Source organism: Pelodiscus sinensis, unplaced genomic scaffold, assembly GCF_049634645.1.
Source record: "Pelodiscus sinensis isolate JC-2024 unplaced genomic scaffold, ASM4963464v1 ctg76, whole genome shotgun sequence".
Lineage (NCBI taxonomy): Eukaryota > Metazoa > Chordata > Testudines > Trionychidae > Pelodiscus > Pelodiscus sinensis.
In genome coordinates, this window is record NW_027465891.1 from 130353 (window position 1) to 157275 (window position 26923).

Genomic DNA, 26923 nt, shown 5'->3' on the forward strand with positions numbered 1-26923 from the left:
GAGCCTGGGGCATGTCTGAAAGGCTCCGTGTGGCCGGCGGGAGACACTCTGGGGGCTCTGAGCTGCCCCTGCCTGGCTCCACATGGCCGCTCTGGGACGGCGCAGGGCCAGACAAGCCGTGCTTTCTGCCCCCCGCTGCAGCACTGGCACAGACCTTCACTGCCCTCCTGAGTGCTGGGCCCAGCCTCTCCAGAGAGGGGCAGAGACCCAGCCCGAAATCCCCCTCCCGCCTGCCTCCGCCCAGGCATAACCCCCAGACCTGGTCCTGGGGGAAGCAAGGCCTTGAAACAGCTGGGGGAGAAACCCTAGAACTGGGAGGGGGAGGGCTACTCTCTGTGTGCATGTGGGTGGGGGGTAGGTATGTCATCACCAGCCACTGGAGGGAATCGGCTGTGTGTCATGAACCCCATACTGCTAACTGTGGATGAAGATTCTCCTGTAGCTCAGTCTCTGGGGCCTGTGCTTTCAGCAGGAGGTGCATTCTGCCCCTGCCAAGCACCCAGTGGCTGTGGGCTACAGCCGGCACTCGGGCGGTTCATCAGTCACATGGCAGTGCTCCACTTAGGGAGGAATAGTCATTCGCACACACACAACATGGGAAGCGACTGCCAAGGAGGGAGTTCTGCAGAAAGGGATCCAGGGGTCAGAGTGGACCACAAGCTAAATATGAGTCAACCGGGTGATGCTGCTGCAAAAATCAGACCTGATTCCGGGCTGCATTCACAGGAGTGTGGTGAGCAAGACGCGAGGAGTCACCCTTCCGCTCTGCTCTGTGCTGGTTGGGCCTCAGCTGGAGACTTGTGTCCAGGTCTGGGCGCCGCATTTCAGGCAAGATTTGGAGACGGTCCAGAGAAGAGCAACGAGGATGCTGAAAGATCCAGAGAACAGGAGCTCAGAGGGAGGACTGGGCGCGCTTAGTTTGGAAAAGAGAAGACAGGCGACGTCTACCCTGCGGGTTTTTGAGGAAGAGAATATGCAAATGGCACACTCATTTGCATATCTTCTTCCGATTCTTTTTGCAGAAGATTTTGCCGCTAAAAAGCCCGGTGTAGACGTGGCTATTTGTCAGGAAAAACCCCTTTTTTGCAGGATCCGGTAAACCTCGAGTTTTGAGACATAAGGGATCTTGCGAAAAAGGGTTTTTTCCCGACAAATAGCCACGTCTACACCGGGCTTTTTAGCAGCAAAATCTTCCGCACAAAGAATCGGAAGAAGATATGCAAATGAGCATTCATTTGCATATCCTCTTCTGCAAAAAAACCTAGAGTAGACCTAGCTTGAGAGGGGACACGAGAGCGGTTTTCAAGGGTGTCACAAAGACGAGGGAGAAGAATCGTTCTCCTTCCCCTCTGAGGATAGAACAAGGAGCAAGGGGCTTGAACTGCAGCCGGGGAGGTTGAGGTTGGACATTAGGGAAAAGTTCCTGCCTGTCGGGGGTGACGCACTGGAACAAGGTGCCTGGGGGCCGTGGAATCCCCGTCCCTGGAGTTATGTGGAGCGGGTTGGACAGACACTGTCCGGGGCGGGCTAGGCAGAGCTTGGGGACAGGGCTTTGACGGCCTCTCGAGGTCCCTGCCAGTCCGTGGGTTCTGTGACTCTATCGCCAGTGCCCAGGGCGTTCCAAGCATTGTCTTGTGTGCATCTTCCCCTGCACCCCTGGGAGCCCATCAGGCCTAGGAAACCCTCCCAATGAAGCCAGTGGAAAGAGCCTGGCGGGGGGCCAGGGTCAGTCTGGGACAGCTGGAGCCCCGGAGCAGACGTGCTAGGCGATTGCAGGGGGCTCGGCATGGCCAGGGACAGAGCCGGTCTGCGAGGAGCCGCCGGCAGCGGACAGGGCAAGCTGGGGACCTGCAGGGGTTAAGGCACATGCAGGAGAGGGAAATGCTCCAGCTGCGGCTCCATTGGGGGGAGCCTGGCTCAGCTGCAGAGGGAGGGAAGGAAAACAGGAAAAGCCGTGGAGAGGAATTCCAGCCTTTCTAACCCAGCCCCTTGGCTGGGAGCGGGGTCTGTAACCCTCTCCCGCCCGGCGCGGGGCTGCACGCGCTTTCCCAGCCTGGACGAGGCCTCCTGGCTCCTCTGCAGGGCACAGGCCTTGCTGGTGTCACCCCCAGCCCACCCAGAGGGGCTGAGCGCCCCGGCGCCCCGGGGGTCCAGCCCAGCAGGTGCATGCTCAGAGGGGGCTGGGGCTGGGGGGACAGCACTGGAGGGCCCTGGGGATCAGAGCGAAATCCCCATTGGCCATGGACGCTCTGTCCCTATGCTGGTCTGTCCAATGGGTGCCTGGGCTGTGGCTTAGATGGTGACGGGTCTGGGGAGGGACTGCTGGCCCAGCCCTCGGCTCATGCCTCCCACCAGCTGGGGGCAGGGTGTGGTTCCCAGCTCTTGTGTGAGGGCTCCGCCTTTCTCTGCAGCTGTGTGACCAGGGACCGGCATTAACTGCATCACCCGCCTTGGATTCTGTCTTGTTTTGCCCAGAAGCATTGTGGTATTTACAATGTATTTACCCTGCTTGCCCCCTTCCCTCGTTACACACTGGTGCCACAGTCGCTTTCCTCCAGTCTGCTGGACCTTCCCCCATGCCCAGGCCTTGATGGAAATCCCAGTCACCGGGCCGGCCAGCGCCTCGGCCAGCTCTTGTCAAACTCTTGGGCCTGCTGATTTGACCTGTCTGCCTGAGAATCACTGAGTCCTAGAGCCAGAAAGGACCTCCAGGGAGCAGCTGCTGTTTCTGGAAAGTGCTCTGGAGAGACTGTCAAGTTTCATTCCCATTTCTCTGCTCTCAGGCAGAGAAGGCTGGGCCAATGTCCATCCTCGGTGGCTCGCATGGGGGCAATGTGAGTTGCTCCTCGGTGCAGCCCAGTCCCAGAGGTGGGCATGACGCTGTGTGGGCACATGCAGCCCGTGGGTTTGTGGGCCTAGGAGAGGTACAAGGCACCCCTCCCACCACTGCTCTAGCATCTGCCATGCAGGGAGCCCAGCGCACCTCCCTAGCAGCAGGAGGCAGAGGAAGGGTGGGCCTGTGGTCTGGGTACCTGCTTGGGGGTCCTGGGTCTGTGCCACATGGCTCCCGGCCATGCCTGGGCATGAGGAGGAGACACGTGTGACGTAGTGGGGGGAACCTGCTAACTCTCTGGCTGCTGTCTGTAGCACCACCGAGCAGACAAGCGATGAGTCACTATGCAAAGAGGGTATCCCAGCTGGTTTGGCCAGCTGACCCCCATGGAGAGGAACAAAGGGAGGTGGATGCTGCCCTGGCTGGGGGGCAGGGCTGGAGGAGAGTGAGTGAGTTCCTGGCTGGAAAGCAGGGGAGAAGGAGCTGGGGAGGGGGCTGGGATCCCCCCATCTCAAGGGGGGGCACTGAGGCCTCTTAGCCCCAGTTCCTGTAACCAGATTCCATCTGTGCTGCGCTGTGCTGGAGGAGCAATAAACCACCCTCAATTCCACCGGCTGGTGGAGTCTGTTTGTGCCATTTCGGGGTGCAGGAGATGGGGAACCCCCAACGCTGTCACAGCATGTTAGCGGGTGTGAGCTGGGTCGCTGCGGCAGGGGGCTCGGTCCCATTTTACAGACAAGGCAACTGAGGCCGCCCGAAGCCGCAAAGGGAGGGCACAGGAGGCAGGTCCCCCTGGCACTTTTCCAGTGGAGGGGGGCGGGAGAGGTCATAGGCCCTGGCTAGAACAGTGCCCAGTACCAGCGCCGGTCTCTGGCCTGTGCCACGCGGGGGGTCAGACGAGCCCCGTGGGCCCTGGGCTCTGGCTGCAGAGCCAGGCTGGGCCCTCACCCACGAGCACCCTTCGCCCACCCCCCTGGCTGGCCCCGCTGCAGGGCACTGGGCGCACAGGCGCGGTGCCCTGCCGAGCTGGGGGGCTGCGGGAGCCGCCCCCAGCCCCGCTCCAGCCGAGAGCAGGACGCTTTTAGCGGGCCCCGCTACTCCGCGCAATGCGGTAGCTGCCTGGAGCCGGGGCCCGGCCGCGGGTGGCGGGGGAGGGAGCCGCTGCGCCGCGGACAGAGCGCAGGGAGAGGTGCGCGCCCCGCATCCGCTGCGCTGCGCCCTGCCTGCCCCTGCGCTCCTCGACATGCCGGCGCTGCCCCAGCTCCTGCTGCTGCTGGCCCTCGCCCCCGCAGCCCGCCTGCCCGGCGCGCACGGGGCCCCCCGCACCACCCTCCGCCCGGCCCGCGACCGGGGCCCCACGGCCGCACCCGCAGCGCCGAGCACCGCCCCGCACGAGCCCGAAGCCGGGGGCCAGGGCGCGCGGCTGCGGCTGCCCGCCGAGAATGCAACGGGCGGCGAAGGTAGGGGCTGGGGCGCAGCCTGGCCCGGGTCAGTGGGGAGGGGAGCGCAGCCTGGCCCGGGGCAGTGGGGAGGGGGGCTAGCGGCGGGGGGGGGGGGGGCTGGAGCGCAGTCTGGCCCGGGGCAGTGGGGAGGGGGGCTAGCGGCGGGGGGGGGGGCTGGGGCGCAGTCTGGCCCGGGGCAGTGGGGAGGGGGGCTAGCGGCGGGGAGGGGGGGGCTGGGGCGCAGCCTGGCCCGGGGTAGTGGGGAGGGGAGCGCAGCCTGGCCCGGGGCAGTGGGGAGGGGGGCTAGCGGCGGGGGGGGCTGGGGCGCAGCCTGGCCCGGGGCAGTGGGGAGGGGGGCTAGCGGCGGGGGGGGGGGGCTGGGGCGCAGTCTGGCCCGGGGCAGTGGGGAGGGGGGCTAGCGGCGGGGAGGGGGGGGGCTGGGGCGCAGCCTGGCCCGGGGTAGTGGGGAGGGGAGCGCAGCCTGGCCCGGGGCAGTGGGGAGGGGGGCTAGCGGCGGGGGGGGGGGGCTGGGGCGCAGTCTGGCCCGGGGCAGTGGGGAGGGGGGCTAGCGGCGGGGAGGGGGGGGCTGGGGCGCAGCCTGGCCCGGGGTAGTGGGGAGGGGAGCGCAGCCTGGCCCGGGGCAGTGGGGAGGGGGGCTAGCGGCGGGGGGGGCTGGGGCGCAGCCTGGCCCGGGGCAGTGGGGAGGGGAGCGCAGCCTGGCCCGGGGCAGTGGGGAGGGGGGCTAGCGGCGGCGGGGCTGGGGCGCAGCCTGGCCCCGGGGCAGTGGGGAGGGGGGCTAGCGGCGGGGGGGGGGGGCTGGGGCGCAGCCTGGCCCGGGGCAGTGGGGAGGGGGGCAGCCTGGCCCGGGGCAGTGGGGAGGGGGGCTAGCGGCGGCGGGGGGGGCTGGGGCGCAGCCTGGCCCGGGGCAGTGGGGAGGGGAGCGCAGCCTGGCCCGGGGCAGGGTCCTTTCCCGGGTGTCCCCTTCTATGCTCCAGCCTTGTGCCTGGCGCCTTGTGCGGCACACTGGGGGTGGGGGGGCTGGGGGGCTGCCTGTCTTGTCCCGGGGGCGGGGCTCTCGGGGCTCGTGCTGGGGCCGGCCGGGCTTGTGAGCGGGTTCTGGTCCCCAGGCGCCCGGGGCTGGAAGGTGCGTCGCTCCCCGCACTTACTGCTTGTGTGTTCCTGGCCCTGCCGGCTTGTGTGCGCCTGTGGGGTGTGTGGGGTGGTACCGAGTGTTGTGTGGGGTGGTACCGAGTGCCGTGTGCGCTTTGTGCGGTGTGTGGGGTGGTACCGAGTGTTGTGTGGGGTGGTACCGAGTGTTGTGTGGGGTGGTACCGAGTGTTGTGTGGGGTGGTACCGAGTGCCGTGTGCGCTTTGTGCGGTGTGTGGGGTGGTACCGAGTCTTGTGTGTGCTTTGTGGGCCATGTTGTATGATGTCCAGCGTTCATGTGTGATTTGTGGGCCATTTGGTGTGGTGCTGGCCAGTGTTGTGTATTCTTTGTGGTGCATGTGGTGTGATGTGCTGTTCGTTGGGACATGTGGTGTGGTGCTGAGTGATGTGTGCTTCTTATGGGGTGTGTGGTGTGGTACTGGCCAGTGTTGTGTGCTCTTTGTGGGCCATGTGGTGTGCTATGCTTTGGAGTGTGTGGTGTGGTGTGACGCCAAGTGCCGTGTGCACTTTGTGGGCTGTGTGGTGCGGTGTGCCATGTGTGCATTGTGGGGTGTGGCATGCCGTGTGCGCATTGTGGGGTGTGTGGTGTGGAACAGCATGCCGTATGTGCATTGTGGAATGTGTGGGGTGGCGTGCTGTGTGCACTTTCTGATGTGCCGTGTGCATGTTGTTGGAGGTGTGGTGCGGTGTGTTATGTGCGCGTTGTGGAATGTGTGGTGCGGTGTGCCGTGTGCGCGTTGTGGGGTGTGTGGTGGGGTGCAGTGTGCTGTGTGCGCATTGTGGGGGGGTGTGGTGTGGTGCGGTGTGCCGTGTGTGCGTTGTGGGGTGTGTGATGTGGTGTGCCGTGTACGCGTTGTGGGGTGCGGTGTGTTGTGTGCGCATTGTGGGGGGTGTGGTGTGGTGCGTTGTGTGCGCGGTGTGGGGTGCGGTGTGTTGTGTGCGCATTGTGGGGGGTGTGGTGTGGTGCGTTGTGTGCGCGGTGTGGGGTGCGGTGTGTTGTGTGCGCGGTGTGGGGTGCGGTGTGCTGTGTGCGCGTTGTGGGGTGTGGGATGCGGTGTGCTGTGTGCACGTTGTGGGGGGTGTGGTGTGGTGTGCCGTGTGCTCGTTGTGGGGGGTGGGGTGCGGTGTGCCGTGTGCACGTTGTGGGGTGTGGGGTGCGGTGTTCCGTGTGCACGTTGTGGGGGGTGGGGTGCAGTGTGTTGTGTGCGCGTTGTGGGGTGTGGGGTGCGGTGTGCTGTGTGCGCGTTCTGGGGGGTGTGGTGCGGTGTGCTGTGTGTGGGGTGTGGGGTGTGGGGTGCGGTGTGCTGTGTGCACGTTGTGGGGGGTGTGGTGTGGTGTGCTGTGTGCACGTTGTGGGGGGTGTGGTGTGGTGTGCCGTGTGCGCGTTGTGGGGGGTGTGGTGCGGTGTGCTGTGTGCGCGTTGTGGGGGGGTGTGGTGAGGTGCGGTGTGCTGTGTGTGCGTTGTGGGGGGTGTGGTGCGGTGTGCCGTGTGTGCGTTGTGGCGGTGTGGTGCGGTGTGCTGTGTGTGCGTTGTGGGGTGTGGGGTGCGGTGTGCTGTGTGCGCGTTGTGGGGTGTGGAGTGCGGTGTGTTGTGTGCACGTTGTGGGGTGTGTGGTGCGGTGTGCTGTGTGCGCGTTGTGGGGGGGTGTGGTGAGGTGCGGTGTGCCGTGTGTGCGGTGTGGCGGTGTGGTGCGGTGTGCCGTGTGTGCGTTGTGGCAGTGTGGTGTGGTGTGCTGTGTGTGCGTTGTGGGGGTGTGGTGCGGTGTGCCGTGTGTGCGTTGTGGCAGTGTGGTGCGGTGTGCTGTGTGTGCGTTGTGGCGGTGTGGTGTGGTGTGCCGTGTGTGCGTTGTGGGGGTGTGGTGTGGTGTGCCGTGTGTGCGTTGTGGCGGTGTGGTGCGGTGTGCTGTGTGTGCGTTGTGGGGGTGTGGTGTGGTGTGCTGTGTGTGCGTTGTGGGGGTGTGGTGTGGTGTGCCGTGTGTGCGTTGTGGCGGTGTGGTGTGGTGTGCCGTGTGTGCATTGTGGCGGTGTGGTGTGGTGTGCCGTGTGTGCGTTGTGGCAGTGTGGTGCGGTGTGCCGTGTGTGCGTTGTGGCAGTGTGGTGTGGTGTGCCGTGTGTGCGTTGTGGCAGTGTGGTGCGGTGTGCCGTGTGTGCGTTGTGGCGGTGTGGTGCGGTGTGCTGTGTGTGCGTTGTGGGGGTGTGGTGCGGTGTGCCGTGTGTGCGTTGTGGGGGTGTGGTGTGGTGTGCCGTGTGTGCGTTGTGGCGGTGTGGTGCGGTGTGCCGTGTGTGCGTTGTGGCGGTGTGGTGCGGTGTGCCGTGTGTGCGTTGTGGCGGTGTGGTGCGGTGTGCCGTGTGTGCGTTGTGGCGGTGTGGTGCGGTGTGCCGTGTGTGCGTTGTGGCGGTGTGGTGTGGTGTGCTGTGTGTGCGTTGTGGGGGTGTGGTGTGGTGTGCCGTGTGTGCGTTGTGGCGGTGTGGTGTGGGGTGGTGTGCCGTGTGTGCGTTGTGGCAGTGTAGTGCGGTGTGCCGTGTGTGCGTTGTGGCAGTGTGGTGAGGTGTGCCGTGTGTGCGTTGTGGCAGTGTGGTGCGGTGTGCCGTGTGTGCGTTGTGGCAGTGTGGTGCGGTGTGCCGTGTGTGTGTTGTGGCAGTGTGGTGCGGTGTGCCGTGTGTGCGTTGTGGGGGTGTGGTGCGGTGTGCCGTGTGTGCGTTGTGGCGGTGTGGTGTGGTGTGCCGTGTGTGCGTTGTGGGGGTGTGGTGTGGTGTGCCGTGTGTGCGTTGTGGGGGTGTGGTGTGGTGTGCTGTGTGTGCGTTGTGGCGGTGTGGTGTGGTGTGCCGTGTGTGCGTTGTGGGGGTGTGGTGTGGTGTGCTGTGTGTGCGTTGTGGCGGTGTGGTGTGGTGTGCCGTGTGTGCGTTGTGGGGGTGTGGTGCGGTGTGCCGTGTGTGCGTTGTGGCGGTGTGGTGCGGTGTGCCGTGTGTGCGTTGTGGCGGTGTGGTGTGGTGTGCCGTGTGTGCGTTGTGGCGGTGTGGTGTGGTGTGCTGTGTGTGCGTTGTGGGGGTGTGGTGCGGTGTGCCGTGTGTGCGTTGTGGCGGTGTGGTGTGGTGTGCTGTGTGTGCGTTGTGGGGGTGTGGTGTGGTGTGCCGTGTGTGCGTTGTGGGGGTGTGGTGTGGTGTGCTGTGTGTGCGTTGTGGCGGTGTGGTGTGGTGTGCCGTGTGTGCGTTGTGGGGGTGTGGTGTGGTGTGCCGTGTGTGCGTTGTGGCGGTGTGGTGCGGTGTGCCGTGTGTGCGTTGTGGCGGTGTGGTGCGGTGTGCCGTGTGTGCGTTGTGGCGGTGTGGTGTGGTGTGCCGTGTGTGCGTTGTGGGGGTGTGGTGTGGTGTGCCGTGTGTGCGTTGTGGGGGTGTGGTGTGGTGTGCTGTGTGTGCGTTGTGGCGGTGTGGTGTGGTGTGCCGTGTGTGCGTTGTGGGGGTGTGGTGTGGTGTGCCGTGTGTGCGTTGTGGCGGTGTGGTGCGGTGTGCCGTGTGTGCGTTGTGGCGGTGTGGTGCGGTGTGCCGTGTGTGCGTTGTGGCGGTGTGGTGTGGTGTGCCGTGTGTGCGTTGTGGCGGTGTGGTGTGGTGTGCCGTGTGTGCGTTGTGGGGGTGTGGTGTGGTGTGCCGTGTGTGCGTTGTGGGGGTGTGGTGTGGTGTGCCGTGTGTGCGTTGTGGGGGTGTGGTGTGGTGTGCCGTGTGTGCGTTGTGGCGGTGTGGTGCGGTGTGCCGTGTGTGCGTTGTGGCGGTGTGGTGCGGTGTGCCGTGTGTGCGTTGTGGCGGTGTGGTGCGGTGTGCCGTGTGTGCGTTGTGGGGGTGTGGTATGGTGTGCCGTGTGTGCGTTGTGGGGGTGTGGTGTGGTGTGCCGTGTGTGCGTTGTGGCGGTGTGGTGCGGTGTGCCGTGTGTGCGTTGTGGCGGTGTGGTGCGGTGTGCCGTGTGTGCGTTGTGGCGGTGTGGTGCGGTGTGCCGTGTGTGCGTTGTGGCGGTGTGGTGTGGTGTGCTGTGTGTGCGTTGTGGGGGTGTGGTGTGGTGTGCCGTGTGTGCGTTGTGGCGGTGTGGTGTGGGGTGGTGTGCCGTGTGTGCGTTGTGGCAGTGTAGTGCGGTGTGCCGTGTGTGCGTTGTGGCAGTGTGGTGTGGTGTGCCGTGTGTGCGTTGTGGCAGTGTGGTGCGGTGTGCCGTGTGTGCGTTGTGGCAGTGTGGTGTGGTGTGCCGTGTGTGTGTTGTGGCAGTGTGGTGCGGTGTGCCGTGTGTGCGTTGTGGGGGTGTGGTGCGGTGTGCCGTGTGTGCGTTGTGGCGGTGTGGTGTGGTGTGCCGTGTGTGCGTTGTGGGGGTGTGGTGTGGTGTGCTGTGTGTGCGTTGTGGGGGTGTGGTGTGGTGTGCCGTGTGTGCGTTGTGGCAGTGTGGTGTGGTGTGCTGTGTGTGCGTTGTGGCGGTGTGGTGTGGTGTGCCGTGTGTGCGTTGTGGCGGTGTGGTGCGGTGTGTGGCTGGGCAGGGGGATCTCCCTGCAGGGTTCCCCGCCCAGCACCGTGTGGCCGTAACACCTGCGCGGTGCGGAGCCGCAGAGCTGCAAACAGGCTGCGCCGCGCTGGGCCGGGGGGCGTCAGCGTCTGGGAATGGGGGGGCCGATCCTACCCCTCCCCTCCAGCATTGCCCTGCTGTGCATGGGGCAGCGGCTGCTCCCTGTGGCTCCCAGGCAGGGGCTGGGCACAAGCCGGCTGCGCAGTGCAGGGGGCAGGCTGGGGCTGGCGGGCCCTGGCCCAGCTGAGGGACGGGGCGCCCCAGAGGCCCCCCAGCGGGGCCGTGCGCCGGCGGGGGGGGCTGGGCTTGGCGCAAGCCGGGAGAAGCGACGGGGGATCCGTGAGGGCCCCGCGGGGAGAGTCCGGGACTGGAGCCAAGCCACGGAGCTGGCACAGCCTGGAGCCGTCCACAGCTAACGCGGCTGCCCCGGCGCCCCCCACGCGGCTCCGGGCAGAGCCCTCGAAGCCGGCTTTGTGTCTGGGCCGGGGATCCCCGCCCGCCCGCCCGGGCTGCTTCCCCCTCCCCGGGGCAGCCTGCCCCTCAGCCAGAGCCCCAACCCTGAACCCCTCCTCGCTGGCCCCACCCCAGGCTGACCTCCCCCTAGCCGCTCGGCCCCCGCTGGCCATGTGCGGAGGGACACAGCCCTTCCCCCTGCAGAGCCGGCAGGGCCGTGCCCAGGGAGGGCAGTGGGCAGGACGGCTCCGGCACCGCTGGGCCTCTGGCTGCCTGGGGGCGATCCCGGAGCTGAGCCCCTGGGCAGGGCCCTAGGCAGGCGCCCAGGAGCCCCGGTCGCGGGCTGGAGGCAGCAGCCCCCCAGGATGTCAGGCGGGAGGCCCAGACACGTGGCAGCGGCGACTCGGTGCCCGGACACCTCCCAGCCGGGTCTCCAGGTGCCCAGGGCCTGGCGATGGCCCCTCCCTGCAGCAGGGCCCCGGGGCCGAGGGGGCCGAGGTTTGACCCCTCCTCCCTGGCAGCTGGCAGCACCCCGTGCCCTGGCCCCCGGCTCTGCCCGAGGACGAGCGGGGTGACCGGGGCCTGGCCTGCCTGTCTCCAGCCAGGGTCACCGCCAGAAAAGCCGTGCGGGTCAAAGTGGTCAAGAAAAAAGTCTTGAAGAAGAAGCCCAAAGCGCCCGCCCCGGGACCAGTCGCAGAGCAGCAGCCAGGTACGTCCTCGCCCGTGGGGCGCTGACCACAGGGGGTCGCCTGGTGCCTCCGGCCCTGGCCCTGGATCCTAGAACCCCGGGGCTGGCAGAGCCCTCAGGAGTCAGGGCGTCCAGCCCCCTGCGCAGAGCAGGACCAGCCCAACTCCATCAGCCCAGCCAGGGCTTGGTCCAGCTGGGACTGAAACCTTCTGGGGATGGAGATTCCCCCCCTCCCTAGGGAACCCAGCCCAGTGCTTCCCCACCGTCCTAGGGAAATGGCTGGATGTTGGGGAAAAGTGTAGACCCCCCCCGCAACCTGAGCCCATTGCTCCTCGTTCTGCATCCGCCCCCCTGAGAACAGCCTCTCGCCAGCCTCTGGGGAACCCCCCTGCAGGGAGCTGCCGGCTGCTCTCAAATCCCCCCTCACTCTGCTCTTCTGCAGACTGAACAGACCCAAATCCCTCAGCCCCCCTCGTAGGTCATGTGCTCCAGCCCCCGAATCATTTTGGTCGCCTCCGCTGGCCCCTCTCCAATGTGTCCACAGCCTTCCTGTAAGGGGGGCCCAGAACTGGACACGATACTCCAGATGTGGCCTCCCCAGAGCCGAATAAAGGGGAACAATGACATCTCTGGATCTGCTGGCAATGCTCCTCTTAATGCAACCTAATATGCCATTAGCCTTCTTGGCTACAAGGGCACACTCTTGACTCACATCCAGCTTCTCATCCACTGTAACCCCCAGGTCCTTTTCTGCAGAACTACTACTTAACCGGTTGGTCCCCAGCCTGTACCAATACTTGGGATTCCTCCGTCCCAAGGGCAGGACTCTGCACTTGTCCTTGTTGAACCTCAGCAGATTTCTCTTGGCCCAAACCTCTAATCTGTCCAGGTCACTCTGGACCCTGCCCCTGCCCTCCAGCGTATCTACCTCTCCCCCCAGCTTAGTGTCGTCCATAGACTTGCTGCGGGTGCAATCCATCCCCTCAGCCAGGTCATTAATAAAGATATTGAACAAAACCGGTCCTAGAACCGAACCTTGGGGCACTCCGCTAGAAACCGACCGCCATCCTGACATCGAACTGTTGATCACGACCCGCTGGGCCCGGCCTTCTAGCCTCTTTCTATCCGTCTTACCGTCCATTTATCCAATCCACATTCCCTTAACTTGCTGGCAAGAATATTGTGGGAGACCGAATCAAAAGCCTTGCTAAAGTCAAGGTCTATCACATCCACTGACTTCCCCACGTTCACAGAGCCAGCCCCTGCCGCCAGCGCCTGGCCCTGCCCCAGCTAGAGGTGTGGGCGGGCGTGACCGAGGTACCAGGGACGCTGCAGACCGGCGTTCGTACCCCCTTGGAGGAGGAGGTGCGGACGTGGGTTAAAGTGCTGGGTAAATGTTGGGCACGTGGCGCGTAAGTGGGCCGGCCGGAGCGCTGGTGCTAGTCTGGCTCACCCGCAGGCGAGACACCACTGTCCCTGCCTGGCTGGCTGCAGCACCGAAGGGGGGGACGGGCGAGCCCCTCGGCTCGTTCCCTGCTGCTGCTGGAGGCGCTGTCTGTGCTGCTGCAGCCGCAGCGAGGAGCCAGGCGCAAGGTCTCCCGCAGCAGCAGCCTGGGCCCTGGCGGAGCAGGCACCGAGCGCAGGGCATGGGCAGGGCGGGAGGAAATGCCCCTCGGGCTGCGGTACCTGGTCACTGCACGCGTGGCCCGTGGCCGTTACTGCCCGAGGACAGCGCAGAGGCACCCCTAGCGCCTGGGGCAGGGAGCCAGGGGTCCGGAGCACGGCGCGTCGGGGGGTTGTTCCACAGCCGGCAGTGCCGGGGACTCCGGAGATTGACAGGGGCGAGGCAGAGGGCAGCAGGGTCCCCCCGGATGCCGCGCTGGCTGTTCCCATGGGCCCGGACCCCCCCATCCCAGGGCGGGGTCCCCCCATTGCAGGCGAGATTCCAGCGGAGAAGCGGCTCCCAGCCTGGCCTCCCTCGCTGGCCGAGGCTCCGGGGGCAGAGCGCTGTGTGTGCGGCTGCGCTTTAAGCTGACTTGGCCTTCCCTTCCCCTTCCCCTTCCCCTTCGGCCTCCCGCCAGAGTGTCCCCCGCTGGGCTTGGAGTCGCTGAGGGTGTCGGACTCCCAGATGCGAGCCTCCACCATCAAGCGCTACGGGCTGGGTGCCCACCGGGGACGCCTCAATATACAGGTGTGCCGTGCCGTGTTGCGCCGTGCCCTGGTGTGCCACGTTGAGCTGTGCCGCGCCGTGCCGTGCCGTGTTGAGCTGTGCCGCGCCATGCCGTGCCGCGTTGAGCTGTGCCGCACCATGCCGTGCCGTGTTGAGCTGTGCCGCGCCATGCCGTGCCGCGTTGAGCTTTGCCACGCCGTGCCGTGCCGCGTTGAGCTGTGCCGCGCCATGCCGTGCCGTGCTGCGTTGAGCTGTGCCGCGCCATGCCGTGCCGCGTTGAGCTTTGCCACGCCATGCCGTGCTGTGCCGCGTTGAGCTGTGCCGCGCCATGCCGTGCCGTGCCGCGTTGAGCTGTGCCGCGCCATGCCGTGCCGTGCCGCGTTGAGCTGTGCCGCGCCATGCCGTGCCGTGCCGCGTTGAGCTGTGCCGCGCCATGCCGTGCCGTGCCGCGTTGAGCTGTGCCGCGCCATGCCGTGCCGTGCCGCGTTGAGCTGTGCCGCGCCATGCCGTGCCGTGCCGCGTTGAGCTGTGCCGCGCCATGCCGTGCCGTGCCGCGTTGAGCTTTGCCACGCCATGCCGTGCCGTGCCGCGTTGAGCTGTGCCGCGCCATGCCGTGCTGTGCCGCGTTGAGCTGTGCCACGCCGTGCCGTGCCGTGCCGTGCCGCGTTGAGCTGTGCCGCGCCGTGCCGTGCTGTGCCGTGCCGCGTTGAGCTGTGCCACGCCGTGCCGTGCTGTGCCGTGCCGTGCCGTTTCGTGCTGTGCCACATTGAGCTATGCGGTGCTGCGCCGTGCCGTGCCGTGCCCTCGGGGCTCTCACCTGGCCACCAGCAGGGCTACAGCTCCCTCCAGCTGCTCTGGGCTGCCGTCCTGATGGCTCTGGCCCTCTGCCGCAGGGTCGCCCCCATCCATGCCCCCCGCTAACGTCTCGTCTTCCGGTGGAGGGCAGCAGCTGTCTCCAGAGCCCTGCTCCTCCCCAGTCGGGGCCCACCACAAGCCCCTGAATGTCCGGAGGTACCGGTGCCCCTGGGCAGCCCCCGCCGCTCTCCATCCCATTCGCAGCCAGACAATCGGGCCCATGGGGGGGCAGATCCGTGAATCTCCACTGCAGCCAGGCTGGCTTCACACGGAAACGGCCAGGCGGGTCAGACCAAGGGTCCATGCAGCCCCGTGTCCCTAGGCCAGATACCCCAGAGGGAGGGAACACAACAGGGAACCATCACGTGACCCCTCCCCTGACGAGCAGAGGCCGGGGCCCCAGCCCTGCCCAGCCCGGCTAACAGCCACTGACGGGCCCAACCCCCAGGAATCTATCTAGCTCTTTTCTGAACCCTGTTACAACTACTAGTCTTCACTACGTCATGTGGCAAGGAGTTCCACAGCTTCCCTGTGCACTGTGCTCTACTCAAACGTGCTGAAAGTGGGCCCCCTGCTGGAGGGGAGGTGTGTTCGCCTTGGGCTTAGGGGAGCACCTGTGACTCCTGGCCAGAGTAGCTCTTCTGTCCAAACCCCCCTCAGAATTCAGCTGGCCCACGGCTCAGAGGGGTGCGCCTGGCGGCAGTGCTGGGGGCTGAGCCGGGGCCCCCTCCCTGTGTGCTGGGCGCTTTCCAAACGTGGGAGGGTGAGTCCCTGCCGCAAGGGGCCCGGGGCACTGATGGGTACCCCCAGCACGAGGAGCCCGGCACACGCCTTCACACGCTCCGCGGCTGCCCCCGCGCTGACCCCTGCCGCGCTCTGCCCCCCGCAGTCCGGGATCCACGACGGGGACTTCTACGATGGGGGCTGGTGCGCCGGCCACGAGGACCGGGACCAGTGGCTGGAGATCGATGCCCGGCGGCCGACCCGCTTCACCGGCGTCATCACCCAGGGGCTGAATTCCATCTGGACGTAAGCCGCTAGCGGGGGGTTGGGCTGGGCCAGCGAGCCCATCCCCGTGGCGTCCCGGCTCTCAGACCAGTCCCGGGGAGCCCCAGAGCTGGCGACTCCGGCCCCCATGCTGGCTCCTCTTCCCCACGTAGGTACGACTGGGTGACCTCCTACAAAGTGCAGTTCAGCAACGACACGCACAGCTGGCAGGCGGGCAGGAACGGGACACAGGAGGCGGTGAGTGGGGGGGCAGGAACGGGACACAGGAGGCGGTGAGTGCAGCGTATGTGCACAAGCAGTGGGGGGTACATGCGAGCGGCGTGTGTGCACAGGCGGTGGAGTGTGCGAGCGGCGTGTGCGCACAGGCGGTGGAGTGTGCGTGCGGCGCGTGTGCACAGGGGGTGGGGGCGTGCGTGCGTGCGGTGCGTGTGCACAGGCGGTGGGGTGTGCGTGCGTGCGGTGCGTGTGCACAGGCGGTGGGGTGTGCGTGCGTGCGGTGCGTGTGCACAGGCGGTGGGGGCGTGCGTGCGTGCGGTGCGTGTGCACAGGCGGTGGGGGCGTGCGTGCGTGCGGCGTGTGTGCACAAGTAGTACACTGTATTTCTGCGCTGATGAACGGCTCTGACCGTTCCCTGCCCCTCCTGCCGAATCTCTTGGGCAGCGAAGCGAAGCGTTCCTAGCAGCACAAAGCAATCAGCCGGGGTGGGGCGGGGGGGACGGGCTGCTCCCAGCCCCTCTCTGTACTAGAGCCAGGGCTGGGCTGGCTCCCCCCCCATTTCGCTGCCCGGGCAGGCCCCCGCTGAGTGGGGAAGGGGGGCCATGGGAGGGGTCCTGGCCCGCACTCTGTGTCCGTGCCTAGCGCCCCAGGGAGCTGTGAGCCCCCCGCCCCGGCGGCGCCCCGCTCCCTCTGGCTGGGGGGCAGAGCAGCTGCTGGCTGGCCTGGAGCACGAGCCGCCTCCCGCCCTGGGCCAGGGTCCAGCGCCTGGCTCTGGCTGCTTCTCGTCAGGGCTGAGTGGAGCCAGGGGCTGGGCCGGCCGTAACCCTTCGGGCCCTGGGCCCTCCAGCGCCAGGCGCCAGGGTGGCTCTTGTTCGAGCTCGTGTCCGGAGGAGGACCCGGTGCCCAGGCCGCGCCGGGGAGCAGGGCTGGACCGTGGCCCCAAAGGCTCCGTGGGCGCCGGCAGCAGCCACCGGTCTGGGGCGCAGGGCGGAGCCCGGGTCCCTAAGGGCAGGGGACAGTGGGGAGCTGAGTTGGAGGCCCTGGGCCTGGCGCGGGTGCGTCCAACGGGAACGGGACCGAGCCAATGCCACGTCCGTCCGCCCGCCCCTAGGTGTTCCTGGGGAACAAGGACCCCGAGACCCCCGTGCTCAACGCCCTGCCCGCCCCAGTGGTGGCGCGCTACATCCGCATCAACCCCCAGACCTGGTTTGAAAACGGCACCATCTGCCTGAGGGCGGAGATCCTGGGGTGCCCCCTGCCAGGTAGGATGGCGCCGGGCCCGGGGACCCTCCCTCGAGAGCGGCCCGGCCCCACCGCCTTCCCCTCCCTCCCTCAGCGCGGCCTCTGCATGGTCTGCAATGCAAGCGCCTCTCCCGGCGTCCTGCGGCTCCGGCCGCCCCTGCCTGACCCCAGGCCAGGCCCAGAAGCATGCATGTTCCTGAGGCTGCCGATGGTCTCCCGGGGAACGGGGCGGCCAGGGTCCGTAGCGCTGAGGTATCGCCAAGAGCCCCGGGAGCTGGGTCGTGACCAAAGCCGAATTCCGAAAACGGGCCCTTGAGACGCCCCCGTGAGCTCAGGCCCGGGCGGCGCACGGGCAGCGTGGCTGAGGCGCGGCGCTGGAGCCGGGCAGCGATGGCGCCTGGCGTTCTCACGCGGGCCAGCCACTGTTGCTGCAGAATAATCGCCGTTAGCCACGCCAGCGAGAGCCCCCTCTTGCCAACATGGCGGCCGCTCCCCGTGTCGCCCTCACGACGGGCCTGCTGAGTTCACTTAGGGGAGGGGAAGGGGCCGGCGCCGGCCCGGCGTTCACGCCCGTCTCCCTGCAGACCCCAACAACATCTACCGCCAGGAGAGCGAGCCGGTGCCCGCCGACAAGCTGGACTTCAGGCACCACAACTACAAGGAGATGAGAAAGGTGCAGGCCCTTCGCGCCCCCTCCAGGGCTGGGGCAAGTGGGTCCCACCCTCGCAGCCCCCCCCCACAGGGAAGCCAGGCAGGGCCCCGGGCAGGAGAGGGGGGCAGGGAAGCCAGGCAGGGCCCCGGGCAGGAGAGGCGGGCAGGGAAGCCAGGCAGGGCCCCGGGCAGGAGAGGTGGGCAGGGAAGCCAGGCAGGGCCCCGGGCAGGAGAGGCGGGCAGGGAAGCCAGGCAGGGCCCTGGGAAGGAGAGGCGGGCAGGGAAGCCGGGCAGGGAAGCCAGGCAGGGAAGCCAGGCAGGGCCCCGGGCAGGGTCCCGGGCAGGAGAGGCGGGCAGAGAAGCCAGGCAGGGCCCCGGGCAGGAGAGGCGGGCAGGGAAGCCAGGCAGGGCCCGGGCAGGAGAGGCGGGCAGGAAGCCAGGCAGGGCCCCGGGCAGGAGAGGCGGGCAGGGAAGCCAGGCAGGGCCCCGGGCAGGAGAGGCGGGCAGGGAAGCCAGGCAGGGCCCCGGGCAGGAGAGGCGGGCAGGGAAGCCAGGCAGGGCCCCGGGCAGGGAAGCCAGGCAGGGCCCGGCAGGAGAAGTTAACCCCACCGCTCGCCCTGGCAGCTGATGAAGAAGGTGAACGAGGAGTGTCCCAACATCACCCGGGTCTACAGCATCGGGAAGAGCTACCGGGGCCTGAAGCTGTACGTCATGGAGATCTCGGACAACCCCGGGCAGCACGAGCTGAGGTGCGTGTCCGCCTGGGCAGGGACGGCACCGGCACCACCCACGGACAGAGCGGGGCTCGGTCACTGCTCCTCGGCCACCCCCAGTCCCACGTCGGCCAGCCACGTCCTGCTCTGCTGCCCCATGGCCCACGCGGCTGGCCAAGCCGAACGGCACCCGCTGGAGTCTGCCCCCGGGCACCTCCCCGAGCTAGGGAGCCGGCTGGGTCTGCCCCCGGGCACCCCCCCCGAGCCAGGGCACCCGCTGGGTCTGCCCCCGGGCACCACCCCCCGAGCCAGGGAGCCAGCTGGGTCTGCCCCCGGGCACCTCCCGAGCTAGGGAGCCAGCTGGGTCTGCCCCCGGGCACCTCCCCGAGCTAGGGAGCCGGCTGGGTCTGCCCCCGAGCACCCCCCCGAGCCAGGACACCTGCTGGGTCTGCCCCCGAGCACCCCCCCGAGCCAGGGCACCCGCTGGGTCTGCCCCCGGGCACCTCCCCGAGCCAGGGCACCCGCTGGGTCTGCCCCCGGGCACCTCCCCGAGCCAAGGCGCCTGCTGGGTCTGCCCTGGGCACCTCCCCGAGCTAGGGAGCCGGCTGGGTCTGCCCCCGGGCACCTCCCCGAGCCAGGGCGCCTGCTGGGTCTGCCCCTGGGCACCTCTCCCGAGCCAGGGCACCCGCTGGGGTCTGCCCCGGGCACCTCCCCGAGCCAGGGCACCCGCTGTGGTCTGCCCCCGGGCACCTCCCGAGCCAGGGCACCCGCTGGGTCTGCCCTGGGCACCTCCCCGAGCCAGGGCACCCGCTGGGTCTGCCCCCGGGCACCTCCCCGAGCCAGGGCACCCGCTGGGTCTGCCCCTGGGCACCTCCCCGAGCCAGGGCGCCTGCTGGGTCTGCCCCGGGCACCTCCCCGAGCCAGGGAGCCGGCTGGGTCTCCCCCGGGCACCTCCCCGAGCCAGGGCGCCTGCTGGGTCTGCCCCCGGGCACCTCCCCGAGCCAGGGCGCCTGCTGGGTCTGCCCCTGGGCACCTCCCCGAGCCAGGGCACCTGCTGGGTCTGCCCCTGGGCACCTCCCCGAGCCAGGGCGCCTGCTGGGTCTGCCCCCGGGCACCTCCCCGAGCCAGGGAGCCGGCTGGGTCTGCCCCAAACACCCCTGAGCCTCAGGCCCAGCCTGGGGCTGTTCTGGGGCCAGTCTCTGGTTTTTTGCTTTCTCTGATGTCCTGGGGGATTTGCCAGGTTTCAGGCAGCCTGGCACTGGGCAGGCGCTGAGCTGTCAGCCCATTGCCTGGCGGGCAGGCAGCAGGCGAGCACGGTGGGTGTGGGGCAGGCTGGGTGGGTGGTGGGGGTAGCAGACAGGCAGGGGCAGTGGGGGGCAGGCAGAGGCAGGTAGCAGACAGGCAGGGCAGTGGGGGGCAGGTTGGGCCAGCGGACTGGCAGGGCAGTGGGGGCGGGCGGGTGGCAGACAGGCAGGGCAGTGGGGGCGGGCGGGCGGCGGACAGGCAGGGCAGTGGGGCGGGCCGGCGGCGGACAGGCAGGGCAGTGGGGGCGGGCGGGGAGGGCAGCAGACAGGCAGGGCAGTGGGGAAGGGCGGCGGACAGGCAGGGCAGTGGGGGCGGGCCAGCGGCGGACAGGCAGGGCAGTGGGGGCGGGCAGGGAGGACGGTGGACAGGCAGGGCAGTGGGGGCGGGCAGGGAGGGCGGCGGACAGGCAGGGCAGTGGGGGCGGGCGGGGAGGGAGGCGGACAGGAAGGGCAGTGGGGGCGGGCAGGGAGGGCGGCGGACAGGCAGGGCGGTGGGGGCGGGCAGGGAGGGCGGCGGACAGGCAGGGCGGTGGGGGCGGGCAGGGAGGGCGGCGGACAGGCAGGGTGGTGGGGGCGGGCGGGGAGGGCGGCGGACAGGCAGGGCAGTGGGGGCGGGCGGGGAAGGCGGCGGACAGGCAGGGTGGTGGGGGCGGGCGGGGAGGGCGGCGGACAGGCAGGGCGGTGGGGGCGGGCGGGGAGGGCGGCGGACAGGCAGGGCAGTGGGGGCAGGCGGGGAGGGCGGCGGACAGGCAGGGCGGTGGGGGCAGGCGGCGGACAGGGAGGGCAGTGGGGGTGGGCGGGGAGGGCGGCGGACAGGCAGGGCAGTGGGGGCGGGCGGGGAGGGCAGCGGACAGGCAGGGCGGTGGGGGAGGGCGGCGGACAGGCAGGGCGGTGGGGGCGGGCGGGCGGCGGACAGGCAGGGCAGTGGGGGCGGGCGGGCGGCGGACAGGCAGGGCAGTGGGGGCGGGCGGGCGGCGGACAGGCAGGGCAGTGGGGGTGGGCAGGGAGGGCGGCGGACAGGCAGAGCAGTGGGGGCGGGCGGGGAGGGCAGCAGACAGGCAGGGCAGTGGGGGAGGGCGGCGGACAGGCAGGGCAGTGGGGGCGGGCCGGCGGCGGACAGGCAGGGCAGTGGGGGCGGGCGGGGAGGGCGGCGGACAGGCAGGGCAGTGGGGGCGGGCGGGGAGGGCGGCAGACAGGCAGGGCGGTGGGGGCGGGCGGGGAGGGCGGCGGACAGGCAGGGCGGTGGGGGCGGGCGGGGAGGGCGGCGGACAGGCAGGGCGGTGGGGGCGGGCGGGGAAGGCGGCGGACAGGCAGGGCGGTGGGGGCAGGCGGCGGACAGGCAGGGCAGTGGGGGCGGGCGGGGAGGGCGGCGGACAGGCAGGGCGGTGGGGGCAGGCGGCGGACAGGCAGGGCAGTGGGGGTGGGCGGCGGACAGGCAGGGCAGTGGGGGCGGGCGGCGGACAGGCAGGGCAGTGGGGATGGGCGGGGAGGGCGGCGGACAGGCAGGGCAGTGGGGGCGGGCGGGGAGGGCGGCGGACAGGCAGGGCAGTGGGGGCGGGCGGCGGACAGGCAGGGCAGTGGGGGCGGGCGGCGGACAGGCAGGGCAGTGGGGGCGGGCGGGGAGGGCGGCGGACAGGCAGGGCGGTGGGGGCGGGCGGGGAGGGCGGCGGACAGGCAGGGCGGTGGGGGGAGGGCGGCGGACAGGCAGGGCGGTGGGGGCGGGCGGGGAGGGCGGCGGACAGGCAGGGCGGTGGGGGCGGGCGGTGGACAGGCAGGGCGGTGGGGGCGGGCGGGGAGGGCGGCGGACAGGCAGGGCGGTGGGGGCGGGCGGGGAGGGCGGCGGACAGGCAGGGCGGTGGGGGCGGGCGGGGAGGGCGGCGGACAGGCAGGGCGGTGGGGGCGGGCGGGGAGGGCGGCGGACAGGCAGGGCGGTGGGGGCGGGCGGGGAGGGCGGCGGACAGGCAGGGCAGTGGGGGCGGGCGGGGAGGGCGGCGGACAGGCAGGGCAGTAGGGGCGGGCCGGCGGCGGACAGGCAGGGCAGTAGGGGCGGGCCGGCGGCGGACAGGCAGGGCAGTGGGGGCGGGCCGGCGGCGGACAGGCAGGGCAGTGGGGGCGGGCCGGCGGCGGACAGGCAGGGCAGTGGGGGCGGGCCGGCGGCGGACAGGCAGGGCAGTGGGGCCGGGCCGGGCCGGGCGGCAGACGGGGCGGGAGGGCGCAGGCTCAGAGGGCAGCTGTGGCGGTGTCCCCGGCAGGCGAGCCGGAGTTCCGCTACGTGGCCGGGATGCACGGGAACGAGGTGCTGGGCCGGGAGCTGGTGCTGAACCTCATGCAGTACCTGTGCACCGAGTACACCCGGGGCAACCCGCGCGTCCGCCGCCTGGTGCGCGAGACCCGCCTGCACCTGCTGCCCTCCATGAACCCCGACGGCTACGAGACCGCCTCCAAGCTGGTAGGGCCCGCCAGGCGCCGGGGGTGGCTACAGGCCGGGCTCGGGACCAGGCCTGGTGCTGCAGCTGCACTGGCGCCGCCAGGTTGGCTCCAAGGGGTGGCTGGATGACCCGGCCTGTCCTCTGGGTCCCTCTCTGGGCCCAAGCTGGGGTCCAGCCAGCGGGGCCGGGCTGGGAGAGGGCCGGTGGGGACCAGGCTGGGGTGGAGCCGCGCTGGGAGAGAGCCGCCACGCACACGGAGCCGGGCCGCGGCAGTGCCGGGCTGGGGGTGTCACGACGGCCCGGCCCTGGCCGTTAGTGGGGGGCTCTGCCTGGTGGCTGGGCGTGGGGGCGCCGTGTTCTCCTGCCGGGCTCCCTCCCCGCAGGGCTCGGAGCTGGCGGGCTGGGCCACGGGCCGCTGGACCTACGAGGGCATCGACCTGAACCACAACTTCGCCGACCTCAACACGGCCCTGTGGGACGCTGAGGACAACGAGCTGGTTCCTCACCAGTTCCCCAACCACTACATCCCCATCCCGGAGTACTACACCTTCGCCAACGCCACGGTGAGCCCGCCCCGCCCCGCACGCCCACCGGGGGGCCTGCAGGATGGGGGGCCTGGGGGAGCTGTGAAGTATGGGGGACACAGGCGGGCCTGCAGGGTCAGGGGACGTGGAGAAGCCGTGAGGAGCAGGGACACGGGGGCCTGCAGGGTCGGGGGACATGGAGAAGCCGTGAGGTGCAGGGACACGGGGGCTGCAGGGTGGGGGGGACGTGGAGAAGCCGTGAGGTGCAGGGACACAGGGGGGCTGCGGGGTGGGGGACATGGAGAAGCCGTGAGGTGCAGGGACACGGGGGCTGCAGGGTGGGGGGGACGTGGAGAAGCCGTGAGGTGCAGGGACATGGGGGGGCTGCAGGGTCGGGGGACGTGGAGAAGCCGTGAGGAGCAGGGACACAGGGGGGCTGCAGGGTGGGGGACGTGGAGAAGCCGTGAGGAGCAGGGACACGGGGGCCTGCAGGGTCGGGGGACGTGGAGAAGCCGTGAGGTGCAGGGACACAGGGGGGCTGCAGGGTGGGGGGACGTGGAGAAGCCGTGAGGTGCAGGGACACGGGGGCCTGCAGGGTCGGGGGACGTGGAGAAGCCGTGAGGTGCAGGGACACAGGGGGGCTGCAGGGTGGGGGGACGTGGAGAAGCCGTGAGGTGCAGGGACACGGGGGCCTGCAGGGTCGGGGGACGTGGAGAAGCCGTGAGGTGCAGGGACACGGGGGCCTGCAGGGTCGGGGGACGTGGAGAAGCCGTGAGGTGCAGGGACACGGGGGCCTGCAGGGTTGGGGGACGTGGAGAAGCCGTGAGGAGCAGGGACACGGGGGCCTGCAGGGTGGGGGGGACATGGAGAAGCCGTGAGGTGCAGGGACACGGGGGCCTGCAGGGTCGGGGGACGTGGAGAAGCCATGAGGTGCAGGGACACAGGGGGGCTGCAGGGTTGGGGGACATGGAGAAGCCGTGAGGTGCAGGGACATGGGGGCCTGCAGGGTGGGGGGACGTGGAGAAGCCGTGAGGAGCAGGAACACAGGGGGGCTGCAGGGTGGGGGGACGTGGAGAAGCCGTGAGGTGCAGGGACATGGGGGGGCTGCAGGGTCAGGGGACGTGGAGAAGCCGTGAGGTGCAGGGACACAGGGGGGCTGCAGGGTCGGGGGACGTGGAGAAGCCGTGAGGTGCAGGGACACAGGGGGGCTGCAGGGTCGGGGGACGTGGAGAAGCCGTGAGGTGCAGGGACACAAGGGGGCTGCAGGGTCGGGGGATGTGGAGAAGCCGTGAGGAGCAGGGACACAGGCGGGCCTGCAGGGTCAGGGGACGTGGAGAAGCCGTGAGGTGCAGGGACACGGGGGCTGCAGGGTCGGGGGACGTGGAGAAGCCGTGAGGTGCAGGGACACGGGGGCTGCAGGGTGGGGGACATGGAGAAGCCGTGAGGAGCAGGGACACAGGGGGGCTGCAGGGTGGGGGACATGGAGAAGCCGTGAGGTGCAGGGACACGGGGGCTGCAGGGTCGGGGGACGTGGAGAAGCCGTGAGGAGCAGGGACACGGGGGGGCTGCAGGGTGGGGGACATGGAGAAGCCGTGAGGTGCAGGGACACCGGGGGGCTGCAGGGTGGGGGACATGGAGAAGCCGTGAGGAGCAGGGACACAGGGGGGCTGCAGGGTGGGGGACATGGAGAAGCCGTGAGGTGCAGGGACACGGGGGCTGCAGGGTCGGGGGACGTGGAGAAGCCGTGAGGAGCAGGGACACGGGGGGGCTGCAGGGTGGAGGACATGGAGAAGCCGTGAGGTGCAGGGACACGGGGGCTGCAGGGTCGGGGGACGTGGAGAAGCCGTGAGGAGCAGGGACACCGGGGGGCTGCAGGGTGGGGGACAGACGGGACCGGGAGACGGAGGGATGGCCCTTGCCGAAAGGTGGGGACGGGTGCGGGACGAGAACCGGGCAGTTCTGGGCCTGCTGCCCAGGGGTCCGTGTGCCAGCAGCGGGAGGGGGCAGAGCAGGGGGTCATGCCAGGGGCCCGCACACAGCATGGCCACCCTGGGGAGGGAAGGGCGCGCCCCCCAGCCCCCACGCTGAGGCCGGTGCGTGCCCAGGTGGCGCCGGAGACCCGGGCCGTCATCGACTGGATGCAGAAGTACCCCTTCGTGCTAAGCGCCAACCTGCACGGCGGGGAGCTGGTGGTGACCTACCCCTTCGACATGGCCCGCTCCTACTGGAAGGCCCAGGAGCTGACGCCCACGCCCGACGACCCCGTCTTCCGCTGGCTGGCCGCCGTCTACGCCACCACCAACCTGGCCATGGCGGACGCCGAGCGCCGGCCCTGCCACTACGAGGACTTCACCAGGGAGGGCAACATCATCAACGGGGCCAACTGGCACACGGTGCCGGGAAGTAGGTGGGGGCAGGGCGGGGAGGTGCCGGCAGCCCCGGGGCCCCACGGGAGACGGGGCGCAGTCGCTGGAGCCGCGGCGTGACCGGGCTGGGCCGGTCCCAAGGTGGGGCTGCCGGGGGGGGCCCTGGGGAGCAGCAGGGCCTTGCGCGGGGTTGGAAATGGAGCGTCTGGGCCGTGGGGCAGACAGGCCTTGGCCCCTGCCCTCCAGCCGGTCATGGCTGAAACAGCCTCCGGCGCCCAGGGGGACCCGTAGTGACTCCCCGTCCCCGCCCGCGGTAACAACCCCGAAAGGCCCGTCCCCCCCCCGCTGGTAACAACCCCGAGAGACCCGTTCCCCCCCCGCTGGTAACAACCCCGAGAGGCCCGTCCCCCCCCCGCGGTAACAACCCCGAGAGACCCGTTCCCCCCCCGCGGTAACAACCCCGAGAGGCCCGTCCCCCCCCGCGGTAACAACCCCGAGAGGCCCGTCCCCCCCCGGGGTAACAACCCCGAGAGGCCCGTCCCCCCCCCCGCGGTAACAACCCCGAGAGGCCCGTCCCCCCCCCGCGGTAACAACCCCGAGAGGCCCGTCCCCGCCCGCGGTAACAACCCCGAGAGGCCCCTCCCCCCCCCGCGGTAACAACCCCGAGAGGCCCCTCCCCCTCCGCGGTAACAACCCCGAGAGGCCCGTCCCCGCCCGCGGTAACAACCCCGAGAGGCCCGTCCCCCCCCCCCGCAGTAACAACCCCGAGAGGCCCGTCCCCACCCGCGGTAACAACCCCGAGAGGCCCCTCCCCCCCCGCGGTAACAACCCCGAGAGGCCCCTCCCCCCCCGCGGTAACAACCCCGAGAGACCCGTCCCCCCCCCCCCGCGGTAACAACCCCGAGAGGCCCGTCCCCCCCCCCCGCGGTAACAACCCCGAGAGGCCCGTCCCCCCCCCGCGGTAACAACCCCGAGAGGCCCGTCCCCGCCCGCGGTAACAACCCCGAGAGGCCCGTCCCCCCCCCGCGGTAACAACCCCGAGAGGCCCGTCCCCCCCCCCGCGGTAACAACCCCGAGAGGCCCCTCCCCCCCCGCGGTAACAACCCCGAGAGGCCCGTCCCCCCCCCCCGCGGTAACAACCCCGAGAGACCCGTCCCCCCCCCCCGCGGTAACAACCCCAAGAGGCCCGTCCCCCCCCCCCGCGGTAACAACCCCGAGAGACCCGTCCCCCCCCGCGGTAACAACCCCGAGAGGCCCGTCCCCGCCCGCGGTAACAACCCCGAGAGGCCCGTCCCCCCCCGCGGTAACAACCCCGAGAGGCCCGTCCCCCCCCGCGGTAACAACCCCGAGAGGCCCGTCCCCCCCCGCGGTAACAACCCCGAGAGGCCCATCCCCCCCCGCGGTAACAACCCCGAGAGGCCCGTCCCCCCCCGCGGTAACAACCCCGAGAGGCCCGTCCCCCCCCCGCGGTAACAACCCCGAGAGGCCCGTCCCCCCCCCGCGGTAACAACCCCGAGAGGCCCGTCCCCCCGCCCGCGGTAACAACCCCGAGAGGCCCGTCCCCCCCCGCGGTAACAACCCCGAGAGGCCCGTCCCCCCCGCAGTAACAACCCCGAGAGGCCCGTCCCCCCCCCGCGGTAACAACCCCGAGAGGCCCGTCCCCCCCCGCGGTAACAACCCCGAGAGGCCCATCCCCCCCTGTGACGGCGCGTTGGGGGTTCCCCGTCTCCTGCACCCCGAAATGGCACGAACAGACTGCACCAGCCGGTGGAATAGAGGGAGTTGATTGCCTCTCCAGGATACAGCCCAGCACAGATGTAGTCTGGTCACAGAACTGGGCTAGGATGCCTCAGGCCCCCTTGAGATGGGGGAGACTGGGCCCCTAAACTCCAGCCCCTTCTCCTAGGCTCTCCTCCATGCTCTCCCACAGTAACTAACTAAATTCCCTTGCAGCCCTGCCCCCCAGTCAGGGCAGCATCCACCTTCCTTTGTTCCTCTCCATGGGGGGTGTCTGGCCACTGGTTCAACAAGTTTGGCATTACCTTTGCATAGTGAGGTTTTCCCTGCTGGGTCTTGCTCCAGACAGCAGGGGTCACCACAGCCCAGCAAGTACCCCCACTACGTCACAGTTCTCCCCCCTCCGAGAGCGAACTGAGCAGGGTCACTCCGCTCGTGACCTAGGGAAGTTCGGGTCCTCTGCGTGGGAACCCGCCCTGGGGACATGGGTGCTCCCCTTGACTCGGGCCGGCCGTGGCAAGGCCCCACATGAGCTGGCTTCCCTCTGTCCACTCGCCGCCCCGCTCCAGGGCGACTGGCGCAGGCCTGTC

The 26923-nt window shown here is 69.7% G+C and overlaps 1 protein-coding gene and 1 long non-coding RNA gene across 2 annotated transcripts in view; one reads left to right on the top strand and one right to left on the bottom strand.

Annotated features, from left to right (window-relative positions):
- Positions 1–3965: 3965 nt before the first annotated feature.
- The window catches only part of CPXM1 (carboxypeptidase X, M14 family member 1), a 31672-nt gene continuing 8714 nt past the window's right edge, over positions 3966–26923 (top strand). The window contains exons 1-11 of the mRNA XM_075916109.1: positions 3966–4293; positions 11032–11139; positions 13200–13309; positions 15033–15172; positions 15304–15388; positions 16479–16629; positions 17194–17282; positions 17885–18013; positions 21535–21726; positions 22090–22269; positions 24336–24633. Coding sequence (XP_075772224.1) covers positions 4077–4293; positions 11032–11139; positions 13200–13309; positions 15033–15172; positions 15304–15388; positions 16479–16629; positions 17194–17282; positions 17885–18013; positions 21535–21726; positions 22090–22269; positions 24336–24633 — 1699 coding nt within the window. The 5' untranslated portion in view covers positions 3966–4076. The remainder of the gene's footprint in view (positions 4294–11031; positions 11140–13199; positions 13310–15032; positions 15173–15303; positions 15389–16478; positions 16630–17193; positions 17283–17884; positions 18014–21534; positions 21727–22089; positions 22270–24335; positions 24634–26923) is intronic.
- LOC142824316 (uncharacterized) lies at positions 18497–18897 on the bottom strand. The gene is made up of 3 exons (XR_012899236.1): positions 18763–18897; positions 18558–18639; positions 18497–18517 (listed from the first exon to the last, which is right to left on the bottom strand). It is a non-coding gene; the product is annotated as an uncharacterized LOC142824316 (long non-coding RNA).